General features: G+C 36.2%; 2 protein-coding genes and 1 pseudogene across 4 annotated transcripts in view; all 3 read right to left on the bottom strand.

Annotated features, from left to right (window-relative positions):
- The window catches only part of LOC107671711 (solute carrier family 45 member 4-like), a 12426-nt gene extending 9574 nt beyond the window's left edge, over window positions 1-2852 (bottom strand). Inside the window, exon 1 of one of the 2 annotated variants that reach the window (XM_016464660.1) lies at window positions 2827-2852. The gene's annotated coding sequence lies outside the window, so the exon portion shown is untranslated. Of the gene's footprint in view, window positions 1-174; window positions 590-2826 lie in introns of those variants that run through there. The other variant, XM_016464651.1, reaches the window with a different exon arrangement.
- Window positions 2853-3667: 815 nt separating this feature from the next.
- Window positions 3668-7313, bottom strand: LOC107671739 (G-protein coupled receptor 20-like; annotated as a pseudogene).
- Window positions 7314-11613: 4300 nt separating this feature from the next.
- LOC107671724 (diacylglycerol O-acyltransferase 1-like) overlaps window positions 11614-22732 on the bottom strand; it is a 17369-nt gene continuing 6250 nt past the window's right edge. For both annotated transcript variants that reach the window (XM_016464671.1, XM_016464679.1), the window contains exons 5-17: window positions 22526-22578; window positions 21977-22082; window positions 20441-20569; window positions 18102-18173; window positions 17866-17969; window positions 17438-17476; window positions 17310-17351; window positions 17177-17221; window positions 16917-17029; window positions 16639-16704; window positions 16364-16451; window positions 12310-12372; window positions 11614-12164 (exon numbers count right to left, since the gene is read on the bottom strand). In XM_016464671.1, the coding sequence (XP_016320157.1) occupies window positions 12000-12164; window positions 12310-12372; window positions 16364-16451; window positions 16639-16704; window positions 16917-17029; window positions 17177-17221; window positions 17310-17351; window positions 17438-17476; window positions 17866-17969; window positions 18102-18173; window positions 20441-20569; window positions 21977-22082; window positions 22526-22578 (1085 nt within the window). In that variant the 3' untranslated portion in view covers window positions 11614-11999. The remainder of the gene's footprint in view (window positions 12165-12309; window positions 12373-16363; window positions 16452-16638; window positions 16705-16916; window positions 17030-17176; window positions 17222-17309; window positions 17352-17437; window positions 17477-17865; window positions 17970-18101; window positions 18174-20440; window positions 20570-21976; window positions 22083-22525; window positions 22579-22732) is intronic.

A 22732-nucleotide genomic window follows, 5' to 3' on the forward strand; every position in this document is an offset into this window, starting at 1 on the left:
TATATATATATATATATATATATATATATATATATACACACACACACACACACATACACACACACACACGATATACAGGATCAACATATATGTACAGTAGTTAAATTTAGTTAAGACCCGTGAACATCTCCCACATGTAATACATATCCTAAAATAAATAAATAAACATCCTACCTCGTTCCTTAAGTAGTTTGTTTCATTTGATGTCAAAATCCTTTTATCCCAGAAATACCGTTCCACATAAAGTGAAGTTGACAGGTACACGCCAGAACTTCTACAGAACTTAAGTGACACTCACATACAGTGATAAAGCCAAAAATGTGTCACTAGTTTTACTTGCTGGCTACACGAGACGCTCGCGATAACTGCCCGTCCCCTGTGCACTACCGACTACCCTGATAAGGCTACACCCAGACGCTTCTGGCAGGTAACGTTCAACCCCAGAGCAGGCCGACCTGCTGTGAATAAAGGCAGGTGGGCGAATGGAAGAGACTGATGTGAAATTGTGACAAGCAGACAAGAGGACTATATATACGTAGGACGACAAGTCATCTGTTATTAGGGGATGAGGACGTGCCTTACGCGGAATCACGTGCAAAAAAAACCGTTCTAAGTAGTGATGGGAAGTTCGGTTCTTTTTCGCGAACCGGTTCTTTCGGACAGTTCGATTCAATAAACCGGTTGAAAAAAAACGGTTCACCGGTTCTTTTACGCTCGACGTAATGACGTCATTGGCGATGACGTAATGGCGTTAAGTCTATCGCGGGCTTAACACATTCAAATATAAATAAAGTCAGTAATCATAACATCAGTCAATTAAAACATTATAATCTGATACGTTTCTTACAATTTGGATTTTTGTATCTAAAGCATCAACACATATACAGGCAGTGATCTGCAAACTAGGATGTTTTACAGTTATGACGTCAATAAATTAGTCTTCATCAGCGCAGAAACTATGCTCCATTACTATGTATAATCCATTACGGTTTATTTGTAATTAAGTAAATTTACGTTTCGCCGGATTGCCCTTAATTCAAGTCTTCGGTTTACCCGCGCTCAGAACATTAGCACAGAATCAGTTGTCCAAAAGAACCAGTTCGGTTCAGACGTGCTGTGTCAGTCATAGTAGGCAATCTGTTCGGTAGCTTCACGCTGAATCGCGCATGCGCAGTATCATCAGCTCATCGGTTCTCAAATCGGACGTGTCCGAAAGAAACGGTTCTCGGTTCAGTGTACTGGTGATCCGAAAACCGATGCAACCGGTTCTTGACTCGAGAACGAGAATCAGCTCATCGGTTCTCAAATCGGACGTGTCCGAAAGAAACGGTTCTCGGTTCAGTGTACTGGTGATCCGAAAACCGATGCAACCGGTTCTTGACTCGAGAACGAGAACCGCTCTAACCGGCACGCTGCACGCACGTTCAATATCATCAGCTGCTTTACTCGTGTCGTGTTCATGTTCTATTTATTACAAACTCAATTTGTGAATGTGTCATTGTTAACTATAATTAATTACAGTACAGGTATTTCATAAATCATCCCTTATTCCTATTAAACATAGAGTCTTAATTATTATCCAACTTCCCAGACAAACCCCTTTGGCCTATAACCTAACATAATCTTCAACTGAACAAAGTACACAGATTAGATACATTCATCTTTTTTAAAAAAGTAAAATAAAATATATTTATATCACACTATCTGATTTTTAACAAAATACTTGGATAGCATGCTTTTCGTCCTCTTGAAAAATTACACGCATGCGCAGTATCATCAGCTCATCGGTTCTCAAATCGGACGTGTCCGAAAGAAACGGTTCTCGGTTCAGTGTACTGGTGATCCGAAAACCGATGCAACCGGTTCTTGACTCGAGAACGAGAACCGCTCCAGCAGTGGGCGTGTACGTTCGTTATCCGGCTGCTCTGCTCGTGTTCATCTTCAGTTCTCTCTTCACAGCAGTTCAGTCAGTGTACTGTTTGAGTAAATAAATTACTCCGGGATATTGGTTTATTTCGACTCAGAGGGAGTGTCAGCCATGTTAAAAAAGTGAATAACTTAAGTAATTTGTGGATTAATGCTTACTGGAAACGCGAACCGTTTCAAATGATTCAGTCAGATTTGGTGAACTGGTTCAACCGGTTCACTAAGAAGAACCGGTTAAATCGAACGATTCGTTCGCGAACCGGACATCACTAGTTCTAAGGCGGCTATGATGGAGCTCAGATCATGACATGTACGGTATCCTGTTTGTTATTGGAAGTACGCCTGGAAACCAAATATTAAACCCAGTCATTTTCAGTTAACAGCGCGATATGGTAATGTTAGACATAAAAGTTAAACTCGCTGGCTAAAATAAATTTAAATAACGTTACCAAATCACCATACACAACCCCGTTCCCTATGCTTTTTTCCTGGATTCAAAGAATTGCCAGATCATCAGACTGTTGCATGCAGTCATGTTCCCTGATGATGTGTGTAGTATTTTGGATCCTCCACATCATACACACGATGATCATATTTGCAGCTGTATCGCTTGGAAGGGTGAAGTGATGACTGGGAATATGAGCGAGCAAGTTGCAATTATGCATTTGGGATTTTGCAGAACTTTATATGACTCATCAGTCTGATTAATGCTTTTACAGTCTGTTAGCTCGGACTGCTAGTCTGCTAGTTAACTTGCTTCTACAGTAAATTTAGCTGCTACCTTCAGTTCCCGAGCACGACGAGCGGTCCGATTAATAAAAGACATCTTCATTTATGGATAAAGAAAGAATCTGAGCATCCTCAAGTAAATGAAGAAAAATGTTAGAGAGCTAAATGTACCTGCTCTCAGGTCGCGGATGTACTGCATCTATTGTCTGCTCGAGGTTGCCAGTCTTTACGCTCAGCAAATCCCCCTCATCAGCAGTGATGCAACGTCGCTCTGTCAAAATCTGAAGTAGAAGCCCCGAAGACTTAATCAATACTTAAAAGTATGTGATTCCGAATTAACCATGTCATAAAGACGTAACTGATGTCTCTTAAAGTGATATTTGATCATAAAATACTATGCAACAAAATAATAGGACAGTTTGATAACATCATTTGACAGATTAGATTATCATACATCCTTAGATGCTTCTCCTTCAGTCATTTTGAATTGCTTAAGAAACGCTATTCAAACATTTATTTATAGATCATTTTATCCTGTTTTTCTTCTGGGCTTCTTCTTGAGTTGAAAAAGGTCTGCGGTTAACATTACTTGAAAAGAACTCTTTTATTTACTCATCAAAATCAATGATTAGGCCTATATTTGGCCTACAACTTAAACATTATATGCTTTTGCGGTGTACAAAACAAAAATTTGAAATTCTAATAATATTACTGTTTTTACTTGGTGAGCATAAGAGACTTTTTTCAAAAACATTAACAAATCTTAGCAACCCCAACCTTTTAAATGGTAGTGTACATCTAATTTTACTCTAATTATTGTTAGAAAAAAGATACTACAATATACAATAACACAGTATATTCCAGATAATCGTTTACTAATTTGTTTTGGCTTCAGTAGCCTACAGTAATAATATAATAGGCAATAAGAAATCTTTAGTTTCTTCATACTCACACTACATACAGATGTATACATGCCCTCTCTAAGATGGCATCATTTTCGAGGTCTTTTTGGCATCAACATTTTTTTGAAAACCCCTGCTCTAAAGCACTGCATGTTTAAAAACGCTGTGACATATTATGGTGGCATTGTTGCATAGTCGTCGCAGGTACGAACATAACAGTGTCATATTTGAAATGAAATAGTAGCTCATAAAATCTCTACATCAAGGTATGTACGGTATAGCGAAACAGTCACAAATGTTCATCTATGCCACTGGATTTGCGTTAGTGTGACATGGTAATGGCAACCATCTGAATACTCTACATGGCACATGTGGGCTCCTTCATGCGGGTCGGCTTCCCTGCTGGACGGGGATCATGTTTATCCTTATATATAAGTATACTATTGGCTATAGGAATCACTGTGCCTGAAGCCTTTGAGCTCTTCTGCATGCTGATAATGCCTCCACTCGTCTGCTCTCTTTCCATCTTCCTGAAAAATCTCTTCATGGTAGACTGAAAGTTAGGGGTGACGAAACAGTAGACCACAGGATCCAAGCAGCTGTTCAGGCTGCTGAGGGTGACGGTCACATGGTACACAATCACATGATGAGGCACATCAGGATGGAAGTAAAACAGAACTTGACGGATGTGAAACGGTGTGAAGCAGATGTTGAAGATCACCAGAACGGTTGACAGCAGCTGTACAGCTTTCATGCGTCGGTCGCGGCTCTGCTGCATGAGACCCGGGCTGGAAAGGGCGCACATGATTCGAACAGTAAACGCTACAATGATCACCATTGGCAGGAATAACTAAAAAACGGTCAGGGTGAAGAGTTTGGAAAGGCAGCAACCTGAATGCTTGAAGGCTGTCATGAGCAGCGAGTAGGTCACGATGATGGCAAACAGCCAAATGCAGACGCACACTGCTTTGGCCACAACTTCCTCACGGACGTTCCTCCACTTCCGTGAGGCCTCCACCTGAACGATGGCCAGGTAGCGATCCACGCAGATGCTGGTGAGGAAGAGGATGCTACAGTACATGTTGACAAAGTAGCTGAATATGTGCATGTAGGAACAGATGAGGCATTTTCCCCCACTGTAGTACAATATGATACGAGTGGGCAGCGAGAGGTTGACCAACAGGTCTGTCACCACCAGGTTAATGGTGTAGATGACTGACGTGGTCTTCGGCTTGGTCCTGAAGCAGAAGACACACAAAGCCAGACTGTTACGGGTCATCCCTACCATAAAGATAAGGGTGTTGATGACCACCAGAACTATCCACAGGCTGTAAAAGTCATTATACAGACCCTCATCCAAGTGGGCCAGTCTGTGTAAATAAGGTTCACGGTATGGTGGAGAAGTATTGGTTGTTAGGGAATGAATTGATGTTGATGTGAGGTTCACATTCAATGAACCCTCCGTAAGGGTCATCTCTGTGGTTTGAGGGCTGGATCTGCACGAAAACCAAAGAGAAACAAAAATTTGCAATTACACAAGATGAACTGTTTTTTTTTTTTTGAAGCTATTTATTTGTACACTCAAAAAATCCAAAAGATCCATTTGGATTGCACTGTTTTAACATAGACTATTAAACTTAATGTGCTGCATTTTAAGTAATTGAAACAGGTAAAACTTCTGTGTTCAAAAAAATGGCATAGATTATTATTAACTATTTTAATTTATTTGATTTAATTAAAAAAATCAATTCAAAATTCATTTATTCAAATTACATAAATCTGTTAATTGTGAAGACAATTCAGTTTATTCAGGTAAAAAGTATGAACATAAAATATAGCTAGCTGTGGAGCAAGCAATATTCAATTAGTTAAAAGGTATGAGACTGAAACAAATGGGATTTTTGAAACTATATGGCTACAAATAAACCTGGTTATTGTGTGGTTACGTATGACTGAAAAATATGCGTCACTGTAATCCAAATTGAAGGAAATGTAAATATATGTAATTCAACTACATACATCCTATTTAAAAGGAATATGAGAATAATTTGTAGATTATTTGTATATTTAATTATAATTTATTTCTTATGATTTATTTACTGTTATTTATAATGTATTTATTTTTATTTAATATTTTTTTTCTGAATAATTCATAAATTAATTGAATTAAATGAAATAATAAAACAATCGACAACTAAATAAAAAAAAGTTTAGGTACAATACAACATGTTGTACCATATGAAATAAATAAATAAATTAATTCAATATGTAGACTGAAATAAAGATTACATTTTGCAGTACTAAAATAGCTAAGTGGCTTTTAATTTTATTTCATTTATATTTGTAAAAATAAAACCGAAGTAATTGCTGAATGTTTCAGCTAATTTAGTATAACATCCATAGTTGCAAACTGTCTACCATACACTCTGTATACTCTTGCACTACGCTATATAATATGGGCTAATTCAAACAAACAGTTTCTCTGGTCAAGTTGTACATATAGGTTTAGTATGCCGGACATAACAATAAATGACAGTTTTAAGACTGTGTGTCTACATCTTGAACCCATGTCACATGGTACAATGTGGCATCATGGAACATTGCCTGCTAAAACAAATATGCTTTCCTTCCATCACAGAAAGAATGAGCCTGATAAACAAACAGCCTGGAAGCCTCTGACGAAGAGGTGCCTACAGTCTGGCACAGTTCAGATGGTGTTCAGGACGAGATGTGTTTATAATTAAGGCTAATGGGAAGAATTTGTTTGGATACTGAGATTCATGGGAATAGACGCAAATGAATTCTGAGCAGTGTCTGAGGCATCAGACTTCTGGCTCTTTCATGTGTTTATTTACTCGGGCCTCTGCTCAATTTACATCTTAATTGAAAAGTCAGAACAATGTTTATTGACCAAAATAAAGTTGTTTAGACATCAGAGACGAAATTTAAATATTTGAACAGCGTCAAGCACTGTTGTATGATTAAAATTAAGCTACACTCCTCTGAAATAAATAACATTTGAATAATTTTGTTAATTTTTGGCGGTTTCACACTGACAGTAAAAAAAAATCTACCTGACGCTATGCAAAGAGCAGAAGACTGACAAGCCTTCTTTTGAGAGACAGTGATGCATTAATGCTGTCTAAATAAATATATTTGTGTGAGTTGCCGTCACAGCTTTTGATGTAGGCTGAATGCTTTGCTGCTTTGTAACGGGCACTGACAGAAAATGTGACAAAAAACACCAAGATCTGGGAACATTTGAGGGGAATACATAATATAACACACACAGAGAGAGTATATACTAACTAAGTTGTACCATCTGTCCAATAAAGAAAAAATAAATGACTAAATAGAATAATAAATCTAAATAAATCTAAAATGTACTGGAATTATATAAATTATATCAAAATTTAAATTTTAAATGAGTGTGTATATATATATATATATATATAACTGTATGTACATAAATAACTGTTGATTCATTATTAAAATCATTTAACAGAACTTACAAAATACAACATATTAAAGGATGGTATGGCAAACAATAGCCGTGAAACTTTTGTATTATAAAGGGCACAACAATAATTTGAGTCATCACATAGTAATCACACACAACAAAATGTAATTGCTTACCTGCACATGTAGACGGATAAGTTGATCTGAAGTGTAAATCAGAAGCGTTGTAATGAAGGCCACTACTTTGACACTCAAATTAGACCCTAAAACACCCTCTAAACCTCTTAAAGAACCTTAAATGATGAAAAACCAATCCCCTGTGCTATAAACATGCTGAACATCATCTTGAAGAGGCAAAAAGAAGATAGTCTCTCCACCTTGTCTATGTTGCATGTCTCTTTTTCTGTCCCTCTCTGTCTGTTTCACTCTTTTGTTGTTTCCTTCCCTCCCTTCATCCTCTCGCTCACAGGAAGATTGAGTTAGTTTGGATGAACCCTGACATTACAAACACTGGATTCTGGGATATGCTCTTCATACAGTGATTGTTTTCTCTGTGGTTTACTAAAATAAAAGTCAACATACTTTAAATACAATGTTAGGAATATTTATTTATTTTTGCCTTAAACCCTATGTAATAGCTCTTGGGAGGCTGGAAAAACACAATAAATGCTCAAAGTTAGAAATGCAGTTATAAGTTGGCAATAAAATGTTCCTTTATAAAGTGCTTCAAAAAGATTTTTAAAGATGTCAGAATGCCAGCAAGAAAAAGAACAGGATGTATTAATACTGCTGGACGTGTTGACACTTTTTCCACATTTCCTGGCTGGAAACTCATCCATCACCATCTGCCAAGGCTCTGTCCTGATGTTTCCGAAATTTCTCCAACCAAGGATACGAAGTTATGTTCAAATGTGAATGTATGTATCTCAGTTGCTAATGTTTTTGAGAAAAACTTTATACAAACAACACAAACTTTAAATGTTATATATTTATATTATTGCAGAATTTGTTGGCCAAAACAATGGTTTGATATTTGTGTTTATTACCCTTTATATTGTTTTATTCAGCTTGTTTATTAAATTTGATAATTATTTTACTGTTTACATTTTGCTGAAAACCCTATCATTGGCTGTTCAATGGCAGGTTCCATAGTGACAATTTACCTAGTATTAAAACATTTTGGTCGTAATTTAAACCGGTGTACACTGGGCCTTTTTTCCACTGAAAATAATAATAATAAACAAATAATAATAATTAAATGTTTACACTGAACTGGATAATAGGGTCTCTCCACTGAAATGGAAGACACTGAAGACATCCTGGGTGTTTCAAGAGAAATTCGTTTTCATGACTAGCCCCTTTAAACATATTCGGATGGGTCCAAAAATAGATAAACACTCTTATTAAAGGATAAGTACCACAGGACCTAGTGTCTGGTTACATAGTTATATAAGGATAAAAGATTCTGGTTGGTTTAAAACTATAGTGCTTGCCTTGATCTGAGGACAGATTTGTCTAAGCCTGACAGAATTACACTGGGAATGAGCGGCTTGAATACAGGCCAATTATCTGCTGCGTGCTGAAATATACAGTAAAACATATAGCTGAACAGAGCGGAAAAACGTCATCTCCTCCCTGTTGGCTAACAGGCCTACACCGATGTCATACTGTTTCTTTTCTGGTGCAGTCAGTGCCCCATTTGCGCACGCGCCTCAAGTCATCTTACCAAAGACACGAATAAACACTGAGGAAAATAAACCTGAACAGTCCACCAAGCAATCACTACGTCGTAGCATTATTTTCGTAACAAAAATACGTCGTAACAAGAAATCATACATGAACAATTAAAGTGTCTGCCCACATATTGGTTTAAAAAAATATTCATTTTTGGACTGGCATTTAGTTTAAAAACAAAAACCCAACAACATTTAAGGAGTTTTCACAATATCTGAACTAAAGGCAGATGTTAAAATGCTAAAAAAAAAAAAAAAGTGACAGAACACGGACCTGAGTGAGAAAGTCTTATGAACTGGTGGTCGTGATAGTAATGCATAAAACACACCCTCCACACCCAAGTTTTTTTTCTTTTGAAAGACGTTTCTTATGCTCACCAAGGTAGTTTATTAAATGTATTACTTCCAAAAGAGTTTAATACAGTGGTTAAAGCAATCTCACCTGGGTTAATTCATCTTGTTAAAAGCCACTCCCTATATAATCAAAGAAGAACAGTCACAATACAATCTACTTTGTTCTTGGATGGAATTGATTTTTTAGACAAGAAATGTACCAATAGACATGTACGCCAAATCTTTCAATTCAAGAAAAAAAATTTCTCCAAGAGGAAAGTTATATTGGAGATCTTTGGTAGAAGATATAGATTGGAGAAGGGCCTGGCTTTTACCTGGAAAATACTGTATTTCCAATAAAGCTAAAGAAATACATTTCAAAATTTTACATAAAATATATCCTGTAAACTCTAATATTTCTAAATATCTGGACATTGACAGTTCATGTGCTTTTTGTAAGCAATCAGAAGAGACATTTGCACATTTGTTTTATGATTGCCCAATATCCAAGCAATTTTGGTCTGACCTTGGCTCCTATATATTCGATTTGGCCAATGTTACTTATTCTTTCAGTCTAAAAGACATTATTTGTTATTATATTGATGATAAAAATAGACCCCTAGAGTATATTGTTAACGTCTTTATTTTATATGGCAAATTCTTTATTCATAAACAAAAGTTTGCAAATAATATTCCATCCTATCCCCATTTTAAAACTGAATTAATATCACTTCTGAAATCTCTTAGTTATATAAATAACAAAAAATCCCAAAGATTTATAAAATATTATGAAGAAATGTTTAAAGAAAATACATGTATTTAAAAGCTTTCCCTGTATATTAATGTTTGTATGTTATTGTTTCAATAGCGGTAATGTATGCATTCTTGTGTCTCCTTGTCTTGTCATCTTTAGTTTTTTTTGTATAATATTTTTGTTTCTCTCTCTGTTTTATTATATGTATTTGTATGTAAGTCCTTGACAATGTTCTTATGTTATTGAGCATTAATAAAAAAAAAAAATAAATAAAAAAGACTGAAAAAAAATATGTATTACTATAAATATATTTCAATATATATTAAAATGAAATTTATTCCTGTGACGACAAATCTGAATTTTCAGCAGCATTCATGATGATTCTTCAGAAATAATTTTTTATTAATGTTTATTAATATTATCAGTGTTGAAAACAGTTGCAGCCTACTGCTTAATATTTTTGTGAAAACTGATTTTTCAGGATTATTTGATGAATAGAATTTCAAAATAACAATTCGTTTGAAATAGGAATATTTTGTAACATTATAAATGTCTTTACTGTCACTTTTTTTTCGATCGAATCCATCCTTGCTGAATAAGTATTAACTTATAAAAATAAAATAAAATAAACAATCCGGCTAAAGTCATAATCGAAGTAAACACTAATCAAATTAAGACGAACTATATGTTGGTTTATACGTGAAATTCCAGAGGGGCTGTCGGATGGCGTCGCGTGGTGACGTAATGACGTGTGCCATTAATCGAACTATGTAGCTACTATAACATGTAAAACAGGAACATGAAATGAATATTCTAAAATCAACTCATGTAAACACCTTAATAATAATATTGTCTTATTTAGAATAAGGTAAATAATTAGATTACTGATGTCCATGTAAACGTACGTAGTCATTGACATCTACAGCATTGATTTTCTGCGCCGTAATCATTCTTCAGCTGTTCCAATCTTTTCTATGTATGGCAATGTATACTAAACAGATCGCAGCACGGCGAAGCACTATCAGCCTATTAGATAGCACGAGCTCTTGAAATGCGCCTGTGCCACTGCGGCACACACGATAGGATGTTCATACAATATGACCCGTGGCTATTATAAGACTTATCTCTAAAGCCATTTATCACAAACTTGCACTGATTGTGAGGATCTGGCACCCTCAACATGAGAGGACAAATTGCCCTGGACGGACCTAATCTGTGAAAAATAACACACTGCGTGATTACAATGCATCCGGTTCTCTCTAGTCGAATACAATTACGCTTGATAAATGCCTCCACAAAAACAATAACTGTGCCACAGTTGCATCGTTTGCAGGGTTGTTTATTCTCAACATTCGCCACAGGGCGGCGCACTTTTGATGAACAGGTCCCATAATGCCCATAACGGAGCGCAGATGGCATCTCAACACTAGTGTACAACAGTTTAGATACATAAAAATGCAATTCAAAATTATTGCAACAAATATCAATTAAAACATATGGATGTGACATAGATGGATTTGACAAACATTTTCTCTAGGATCCCTTTGCAAAATTTTTTTTAAATAAAAACATGCATAAACAGTTAAAGTGTCTGCCCACATACTGGTTTAAAAATATATTCATTAAAAAAATTGCACATTTCTGTCTGTACATACTCTCCTTGCATATTCTATCGATCTATGGGCTGGCATTTAGTTTAAAAATAAACAACAGCATGTCCAGTTTAAGGAGTTTTCACAATATTTGAACTAAAGGCAGATATAAAAAAAAAAAAATGACAGAACACAGACCTGAGTGTGAGAAAGTCTAGTGGTCCTGCTAGTAATGCATAAAACTCACTCTCAAAAAATCAGGACAGTTTAATTTAGTGTAGTTAAAATGAGCAATCAACACCTGTGGAATCACATTCAGAAGCTTAAAGACTTGTGCTTTCTACTGGCAGTTCTAGACGAGATTTCCATAGACTGGCTGTTGTCATTGCTCATAAAGGTTTAAACATAGCCTAGAGCTATGAGTTTTATTTGAAGACTTTATGGAAATCTGACTGCCAGGAGTCGGGACTCTTCAATTGTATCACCCCCACCGGTACCTCTGCAATATGTAGAAGCCTTACAGCAATATTTCTAAGTTTAGCTGCTTAGCCGAGTCCACACCTTTGTGTGATTACAGAGCTTCACTGATTGTTGGGTCATCCTGGCAGTGGGTGACATAGTAGTCATGAACATACATCAGAACTGCAATAGGTTGACCAATAATGAGCGAGAGCCACACAGCAGCATTTCCATAATTACCACGAAGAAACCTGGCCACAAACCATGCCAGTGGGAGCTGAAAGAAATATTTATTTTAAAGTAAACTGTAAAAAAGTACTGACAGAAAAAAGATAATTAGATAATTTACACAAAAATATTTTTTTTGTAAGAAAATTAATGCAATTAGTTTTTTTGTTTTTCTTCGGATCAAAAATTCATACCTGTGCCATCATGCCCATAAATGCCCACAGTCTGAACATCCTGAGAGGGACACTGACCAGGTACTGCAGATAGACACATTTTATTACATTTTAACATTTGTGAATTTTAAACCTGCAGTTATCAAAGCTAATTCACTGAAGAAGTGAGTCATCTGACTGATTCAGTTAATTATTCAGAACGAGTCTTGTGTTCAACTGAGTCTGATTCAACAAATGACTCATTGACTTTTATCATTATTTACTCACCCTCACTGCCACTGCAAAGCTGCATTTGTTTCCGTCGAACACAAAAGTTGAAATATTTAAAGACTGAACAACAGGTCCTTTTAGGGCTGAACAGACCTGTCACTGTATACCAAGAATTGCCTAAGAATTCTTTAAAATGCCTCTTTTTGTGTTTGACAGAAAACATAACTGCATACATGTTTAAAATGACATGAAGATGAACAAGTAATTCATTTTTACTATTAATTTAAAAAGAACCACACCAACCGAGTAATTCATTTTAATTCACTCATTCATTTAAAATGAAAGGACAATGCAATAGAAAGTTAATTTCTTACCGCCAATACTTAGCTCAAAACTCATAATATATGTGACCCTGGACCACAAAAGGGTCATAAGGGTCCATGTTTTTAAACTGAGATTTATACATAATCTGAAAGCTGAATAAATAAGCTTTCCATTGGTGTATGGTTTGTTATGATAGGACAATATTTGTCCGAGATACAACTATTTGGAAATCTGGAATCTGAGGGTGCAAAAAAATTAAAATACTGAGAAAATCGCCTTTAAAGTTGTCCAAATGAAGCTCTTAGCAATGCATATTACTAATCAAATTAAGTTTTGATATATTTACGGTAAGAAATTTACAAAATATCTTCATGGAACATGATCTTTACTTAATATCCTAATGATTTTTAGCATAAAAGAAAAATCGATAATTTTGACCCATACAATGCATTTTTGGCTATTGCTAACAATATACCCAAGCGACTTAAGACTGGTTTTGTGGTCCAGGGTCACATATATTTGTTGTGACGCTGCTGTTTTAAATCCCAAAGAGCAGTGCATGAAACTTGGGTTATATGAACTGGTGACTCATTCTTTTAAAATTAAGAGTGTACAGTGCAATACATTTTTTGTCAATATATTATTTAGCTCAGTTCATATAAAATATACATATTTGTTGTAGCACTGCGGTTTTAAATCCTGAAGAGTGGAGCACAAAACTCTGTCTTGTTATAGCGACTCTCAATTCACACCAGGAAACACAAAATCACAACATCGAAATGTTGATTAAGTACTGAAGGGTTGATCACTGTGTCCTTTAATTAGATGCTTAACCTTTAGTTCACTCCAGGAATCTTGAAACACTGACCTTCTTTCCTGTTATCTCTCACTAGATCAGCACATCAGCTCTAAATAAATAACCCCTTTTTAAAATTTCAGCGTATCTTTACACCTCTGGTTTTAGATATTCGTGAGACGAAACTTCACCCTGCTTCTGAGTCTTTACTGTGACCCTGGGTCCGGTTCTGAGGCGTCCTGTGAAGGTCAATGTTTTTTAATAAGACTTAAGAATACTATCTGCCTGCACCTGCGGACTGGACACATCTTCCTCCCTGATTCCTCCCTCTCTCTCCCTTCCTCCAGCTCAGCTCACAGCTTATCACAGAGAACAGCAGCCTGATAGGCGCCTGTTCTTCCTCTTCCTCATCCCTCCATTCTGACCTTCATCTTCTCTGAAGAGCGGTGGCTACCAGCCAAACACCGGGCACCTGCTTCTGAGTCAGGGAAATGAGGCTGCCTCGGGAGTGGAGAACATCTAGAATTTTACAAATGATTCTAGAATACACAGTTGCTTCAGAGAACAGCTGCTTGCTGCAACGCCCAAAGAGTTTTTATTTTTTAGTACATTTATGTTCACTTTTTTATTTTTTTTTTGGCTACGTTGGGAGGTAAGTGTACTATTTTGATGTTAAAATACTTTACTTTTCTAATACTTTCTTTCCCATCCTCATATGCAGATACATCTGAATGTATACTGTCATTCAAAACTTTTGGGTCAGTACTTTTTAAAAAATTTTTTTTTAAAGAAATTAATATTCAGCAAGGAAGCATTAAATTAATCTAAAGTGACAGTAAAGACATTTATAATGTTACCAAAGGTGTCTATTAAATCAAATGCTGTTCTTTTGAACTTTCCATTAATCAAAGAATCCTAAAAGCATGGTACAAAAATATTAAGCAGCACAACTGTTTTCAACATTTATCATTTTGATAAAAACTGATAAAAATGATTTCTAAAGGATCATGTGACACTGAAGACTGGCGTAACAGCTGTTGAAAATTCAGCTTTGCTATCACAAGAATAAATTACATTGTTAGGTATGTATGCAGAGATATTCAAATTTAGTTGACACCAACAAGCCATTAATTATTTTCATGTTATGGCTGATAACTGGTAAACGGCTGATATTAAAATAGGATAATGTTTTGTCTAAAAGAAATTAAAACACAAAAAAACTAGGGCTGTCGAATGATTGCAATTAATCGCATCCAAAGTAAAAGTTTGTTTACATAATATATGTGTGTGTACAGTGTATATTTATTTTGTATATATAAATACACACACATACATACATACATACATGTATATGTACAGTGGTGTGAAAAAGTGTTGGACCCCTTCCTGATTTCTTATTTTTTTGCATGTTTGTCACACTTTAATGTTTCAGATCATCAAACAAATTTAAATAATGTATTTATACATAATAAATGTACACACATTTATTATGTAAACACAATTTTTTATTTTGGATGTGATTAATCATTTGACAGCCCTAAAAAAAACTAAAATCAATTGTTTTAAATGCTACAACTGAATTTAGATTTTTTTTTTTTTAGATTTGCTAAAGATTATATTTAACAGTGTTATTAAAGGTAGGGCAGGCGATTTTGGAAAGGCTAGCAATAGCAAGCTAGCTTTGAAAGCAAGATCCCACCCCTGTATAATCACTCTGCAAAGCCACGCCTCCTATAAAACACAAGAACGTGCGCACAGGCAGACCAGAGGCTAACCAGCGACACGATGAGAGATGGCATTGGTGGAGGATTGAATGCAACATTGTCAGATTACCTCATATCTCATTCATCGGTGAGAAAACATTAGAGTACAAAACACATTATATTACAATAATAACGCCTTCCATTCTTGCTTGGTCTGCAATAGCGTAATGGAATGCACTGATGACGTATCATGTCTGTGTGAACAGGGTGCACGGAGGTATGCAAATACATGACAGGCAGGTAGGACAGCCTATTGTAATCTTCGGACCGAAGATTTTGATTGGACGAACATTTTATGGTCCTACGTCTTCTACAGACGATATAAATACATATAAATAAATTTAGACCACTTAACTTAGTGATTGCTATCGGGATGTGAAGAGACTTTCAACTAGCATAACAAAAAATGTTTTCGAAACAAATCACCTACGCTGCCTTTAAACAGCCATTCAGAATTTTGTATTCCCTATATAGTGTTCATCGCAGCACTGAGTACTCAGACTTGGCTATTTATTTTCAAACTTTTTTTACATTTAAATCTGGACTCAACCAGCATAACATTCATATTTCGTTAGTTTATGTTTTTGAGTATTTTAATGGTATTAATAGTAAACTAGGGCTGCACGATAAATCGCATGCGATATTTAACGCACATCGTCAGTGAACAACGGCTCTGTGTAGTTAATGCTGCTCAATGTGAAAGCCGCAGGTGATGGAGATATACCGCTGATTACAGAACCGGCTTTACTGATAAGACGCGCGTTAAATATCGCATGCGATTTATCGTGCAGCCCTATAGTAAACCAAAGTAATATTCTGTATGTAAACACACTAGCTTCTAAAATATCGCAGTGGTTTGCTATTGCATACATTTCTAAAATGAGAATAATTCACACAGGTCGTTACGCTGCTCAGACTGTTAACTTTCATTTGCCATTACCCGACAGAATATTTAAAACAGCGTGATTTATGCACATCTCACCTCGTGGAAAAAAGCAGAGGCGAAAAACACAGCTGATTGGCTCAGTAACTTGCCAGCACCTCTTCTCAGCAGCGGCTTGTAAAAGTGCCTTTGAAAACAGGAGAGAGAAGCACATAAACTCTCAGTCAGTGTGAACTGTAAATAACCATATTTCTCGCAGACAGATCACATTATAGTCTCTCTTCATTATAGTCTCTGTGAGTTTTACTGTGTCATATTTCATCTCGCCTCCCAACAGCTGTCTGCGGTCTCTTTCAAAACCTCCGTTCACTCACCGGAGACACCACTTGTGCACGGGAATATTCCAGTTTTGCCAGAAGTACGTTATTGTCTCGGAGTTCCTAAAAGAAACACAGCGTCACAATCCATCTGAGACTTAAAATAAAAACTCTACATATGAAATGGAAACGGAAGAGGCAGAGATGGCACATATAAACCAGACTGACTGGATTTAAAGCCTATCAAACGCAGTATGGTGTGAAAGTGGTACCTCTAGCTGCTCAAAGAAAGCTTTTTTTTTTTTAAAAGAGAAATAACTGTAAAGATCTCTCACCACCAGTCACGGTAGAATTCACGATCTCCAAACCTCAATAGCTCAGCCACAAAGTTCATTGAGGAATGGAAAAAACAGTAGAAGAAAATCAGCCAGATGAGATGGTTGGGCACCTAGTATAAAAATAGATATCAGTATTCATTCCATCATTCGTTTCTTGCTTCATATTCTCCGTCAAAACAACAGATCTAAGCGAAAATCTGAACACAGGTTTATGTTTCTATTCTGAGGAGGAATTTAGTGTAGTTGGTTTAACTTACTGCTAGTCTAAGCAGACGCTCTGTCATTCTACTGTAGTCCATTTCCTGCAAAATGAAAACCGGTTTCACAGAATTAAATAAAGCGCTTCTTTTTAAGGGACTGAAAAAAAGAAGATAAAGCACTTGAACAAACCTGCAATGGCTTCATTGAACTTCGAATGATTGGCACCATCCACTGAAAGAACATTAGATATGAAATATGTCTCACAGACATGAAAACCGCAGGTGTGATGTGATTACCAAATGCACTGTGATGCTCACCTGCTGCGTTAAACCAACCAATAACTGGGTGAGGAGCAACTGCAAGACAAGCAAAACTTTTGATTTCTCACAAAATATAAAACGAAAATGTTAACAATGCCGTTTACAGAAGCGTGTGTGTGTGTGTGTGTGAATTAAATGTGTAATTTGCAACAGCTATACCTGGAAGTAATGCCCTAACAAGAAGCACTTTCATAAATAAAAATAACCCTCATATATTCCTGCCATGGCTCCCGGCAGTTGTTTGCAAACAATGAGCTAATTCCCATGATTTATTGCCATTTGCAGATTTAGAAAAGAATGCAATATTCACAAAACAAACAAGGCATAATATACAGTGAAAAAAATCTGGTAGTACAACTTATCAATGTAATGATGAGCAAGAACTGCCAATACTGTCAGGAAATATGTCTATGCCAATTGCCTACCATCTCAAAGAGCCTCCTGAGCAGAAATCCCATTCGGATGGATTCAGAGCGGGGAAAATTGAGCTCATAGCACAGGGTTGGAGCAAAAACAAAATAATACATATCTGAAAAACACAAGGCAAAATACTAACTACAAGTTCTCCGGTCATCTGAAGTCATAGTATTTGACACTGTTAAAATTGTTTTAAATATCATGAAAATAAAACATTTGGTGACTAGACTAAGGCACAGCTCACCCCTGAGAGAGAGATTTCCTGGGTAAGACACATGCGACTGCATACGGCTGGACACAGATGGAGATGATGGACCTAAAGAACACAGAAACTGTCAAGAGATAAACAAATCTGCTTCTAAAGTCATTTAAACCGGATGTTCAGCTAAAGAATGAGGTCTCTGCAACTCACACCGCACAATCACACAAGCATTCACTGCAAAACATATTGAACTGTCGACCAAACACCAAGAACATCATTAAAACAATTATATTAAAATTGATTTCAACCAGTCCCTCCAGGATTTTGCAGTCTTGCAATAACAAGAATTAAAGGGACAGTCCACCCAAAAATGTCATCATTTACTCACCTTCGTGTCATTCCAAATCTGTATGCCTTTCTTTTTTGTGGAACATAAAAGAAGATATTTTGCAGAATGTTGGTAACTAAACAGTTTACAGTAGTCATTGACTTCCATAGAGATTTTTTTTTCCATTTGGAAGTCAATGGCTAATGTCAACTGTTCGGTTACCAATATTCTTCAAGAAAGAAACTCAGAGGTTTGGAACAACGTGAGTGAGTAAATGATGACAGGATTTTCATTTTTGGGTGAACTAGCTTGCATTGTTGTCTTATTTCTGCAACTTTTTCAAAAATTTTAATGGTGCCATAGAATGCATTGATACAATATTTTAAATTGTTCTCTGATATCTACATAGAAGGTATGTGGCTTAGGTAAGGGCAAAAAATCTCCAGAAACGGTTTTACATGTCCATTTACAACCCTAGGATTTGTCCCTAGAATGAAATGGTCTGTTTTTACCTTATTTGAAAGGGTCATGAATAATAATGTTGAGCTCTGCTCTGATTGGCTGTTTCACAGTGCAGCTCATTTCAGTAGCTCACACAGCAGGAAGGAAACGCAGTGAAAATATATATTTCAATACGGTCTCTCGCAGTTATACCGTTGGGTAATTATACTGTATATAAAATGTGGGCATCAGGGAGCCGCTATTAATATGCGGGGCATTAAAACTGCTTTCGAATACACGATGGCTTTTTACTTTCATTTTCAAGATTTGCGATCGCACGTGATCTGTGTAAACTACAGCGGCAGTACTTACCACACATTTTACAAGTTCAGATGCTTGTCAGTGGTGCTCAGGATCTGTAAATCATTCGCTATCATCCTCAGTCATCTCTCCTTACTCTGTTTATGTGGTAAGTGAAATCTTATGTACTGTAATGTAACAGGCTACCGCTAGCAAGCAGCTAACATGTCCCTTTTGTGGCTCACATTATTTTATTAGAACGCGTTATTTGTTTTCCATGACTTTCTGAATACAGACACCAACCCATTCCTGCACATCACATCCCCTGCACAGCCTGGAACATAACATTTATTTCCATGATCTGCCATTTTCGCTATTATCCTCGCTTGTTTCTTCACAATACCTGCAGAACTTCTGATGATTCGGCTGTGCAGGTTCGGCTGGCATAGAACATGGGTGGGTATATGCAAATGTTGGGGGTGTAACTATTAGTGATCCCGACTGTAACGTCACAGTCGGTGTTATGTTCTGATTTGCCTATTTTTCAGTGGTCTTTTGCATGCATGAGATTTACATAAGGAGGAGGAATCAATGGTGTTTGAGGCTCACGGTATGTCATTTCCATGTACAGAACTGTTATTATTCAACTATGCCAAGTTAAATACAGTTTTCCATTCTATGGCACCTTTAACCTGTGTCTAACACTATTCTGCATAACTATGAAGATTTCTATACTGTGTCACTAATTGCCTTTTTTACATTTGATTACATAAACACATAAGGATTATTGGTAGCTTTTCACTGCAAAACAACACACAAAAAATTGCTGCAAATACTAAAATTTTTGATAAAAAGGTACAGATAATTCAGTTATTTTGGGCTTCAAATATCTGAAAAAAATCCAATGAAATCCTGATGGGACTGTATAACTTGTGAACAACCTCTTAAACTTTAGTTTATGTATTAACATAAACATTAACATAACATTTTCATCTGCCTTTTTCAGTACAAACTGGAAATCATTCATTGTAGCAGGATCGTTGCTAAAATTCACATGGCCCAGAAACAATTTTTATGGATGGGGCCCCCTAATTACTGTACCAGGGCCAGATCAACGTCTGTATTGCAGCATTGTGTTTACTGTATTGTAAACTCGTCTTATAATAGCCAACAGGGGGCGACAAAAATGACATCTCAGTTTTGGACATATAATGCACTACAGTACATTTATTGAACTATAAATATATACGCATTTCATACCCTTCATACTGCTACACGTAATGTTTGATGAGAGGTGGATGTATTTACTCACATGAAAGAGATCTGGAGAGGCTGCGGGCCTTCACTTGTGTTCTCTCTCTGCACCACCTATTAACATCCTTATATGAGTACAGTTTCAAAAACAGGATGGTGTAGACTCCCAAAGCAAATGCCCCTCCAACTGCATAAAAGGACACAATGACAGAGAGATGCCATTAGATAGACTTATTCAACATAAATAGAACTCGTTTCTTTCTTTTAATACCTGAATATAGGAGGAACACAAGACGTTTGTACACTTCCATCACAACACCACAGCATGCCCCCTTTCACAGGTTCATAACTCATAGTCACATGACCCAGCACGTCCAGACTCATAGCTCATCACCACTGTAGCATACACAGACCTGGCTCACACCTTCTCCCTCTACCACTGCTTTATCAATAGCAGCCATATGTTGGGTGGAAATGGTCCATGCAGGGGCTCTGGAGTGCGTCTATGCTCTAGAGAGATGGACTCAAGGGCTGTAGGCCGACGGCCCCTGAAATGACCTGGCTGTCTGGTACAAGAGCAGTGTGTGCGGTACTAGGCTGACAGATGGAGGCACATTTTCGCCTCCCATGGTGCAAACAGATGAGAGCGGACAGAAGAGCCAGTGAAAGTTGTAGTATGGAGAAGAGGAAGTGAGGGAATATATTTTCTACTAAAATGCATTGTCACTGAATTTAGATTTCAATATTTGAAATGGCTAAATATATAAATCGATCACTAATAAGGACACGATGAGGGTCAGACTCAAACCTGCATCTACTGCTTGAGAACCACTGATAACCATTAGGCTGTGGCTCTAATCCAAGGATTTGTTTACTGCTATATCTTCTATTGTGAATAAAAATACAATTCACATGCCAACTGAGCCCATGAGATCTGAATGCTCGTATAACGGTGGATTAGTTCAGTTTGTAAATCATAATTTGGTGCCCAATTATTTCTGCAAAGCTGGATCACCTAATAACATGACATATTACAGTCAACATTAATGCAACCACAAACAAAGCTTCTTTTTTGTGTGCTGATGATGGCTTAGAAAAACAAGTATGACATTAGGGATGCACTCATATTACATTTCTTTAAAACTCTAATATGTAATATTTAAAAACTTAATATAAAATCACATTTTGTATTTTTAAAAAAGATATATATATATATATAATTTGTTAAGTGCTGATGATGGCCTAGAAAAACAAGTATGACATTAGGGATGCACTCATATTACATTTCTTTAAAACTCTAATATGTAATATTTAAAAACTTAATATAAAATCACATTTTGTATTTTTAAAAAAGATATATATATATATATAATTTGTTAATAATTAAATAATTTTTGTTTTGTCCAGTAACCAATAAATTGCTGATATTTAAATTATACTCTAATTTTGTTAAATAAAAAATAAAACGCTAAAAACTACAATCAATCATTTTAAATGACACAATTGAATTTCAAGTATTTATTCATCATTTTAAAAAATAATAATTGACAGTACTGAAAAGTAAATCTCATTTATATATGTGTTTGTGTCTCACCTGGTGTAATTGATGGCAGCTTCAACACAACTACCATCGGAAAACACAAGATGACTGTTAAATTAAAGATGTAGATCAGCAGGCCGACCTTCTCACTGATCGACCCCTGGAAAACACAATGAGGAAACATTTAACAGCATAATACAAGTACATGTACAATACAAACAACATTATAACATATATAACAATTCGCATTTGCTGCACATAAAAATGCATCTCCTCTCTAAAAGCCCTACACTTTATTTTTTATGCAAGTCTTACACAACATCAGCAAAATGCCTGAACTCTTTATAAGTTCATTCAGTTTCAATTCAGTTAGTTGAGTAAATGTGCTGATACTTTGCAAGCCCTCTCAAATATGCCAGGCTTTTTAAAATGCAAAGAATCAAATTTGCCTTTTAAATTGACCTCTTCACAACTCCACAACGTAATTCCAAATGCCAAATTATACTGTGTAAAGTGACTGAACCCCTATATTTTTATGACAACGGCTTTATTCATTATGATAAACTGATTAAATGTATAAATGTAAATGGCTTTTGAACTCACCATGGCTAGTTTTCTCTCGGTGTACAACGCCACAAATATAAAAACATTAGAAACTGTAAGCAAAGAGTTGTTATAATGTCAAATATTATCTTCTTTAAAAAAAAAGCAGTTTCAGTAATAAAAGCATTTTTGCAGGGTGTAGTGAAACAGAAGAGGGTCAAAATTGTACCCTCAGGATGAACCTTACAACAGGGCAGACAGCCAGCA

This window comes from Sinocyclocheilus anshuiensis, unplaced genomic scaffold (assembly GCF_001515605.1).
Source record: "Sinocyclocheilus anshuiensis isolate Anshui unplaced genomic scaffold, SAMN03320099.WGS_v1.1 scaffold902, whole genome shotgun sequence".
NCBI classification, from domain to species: domain Eukaryota; kingdom Metazoa; phylum Chordata; class Actinopteri; order Cypriniformes; family Cyprinidae; genus Sinocyclocheilus; species Sinocyclocheilus anshuiensis.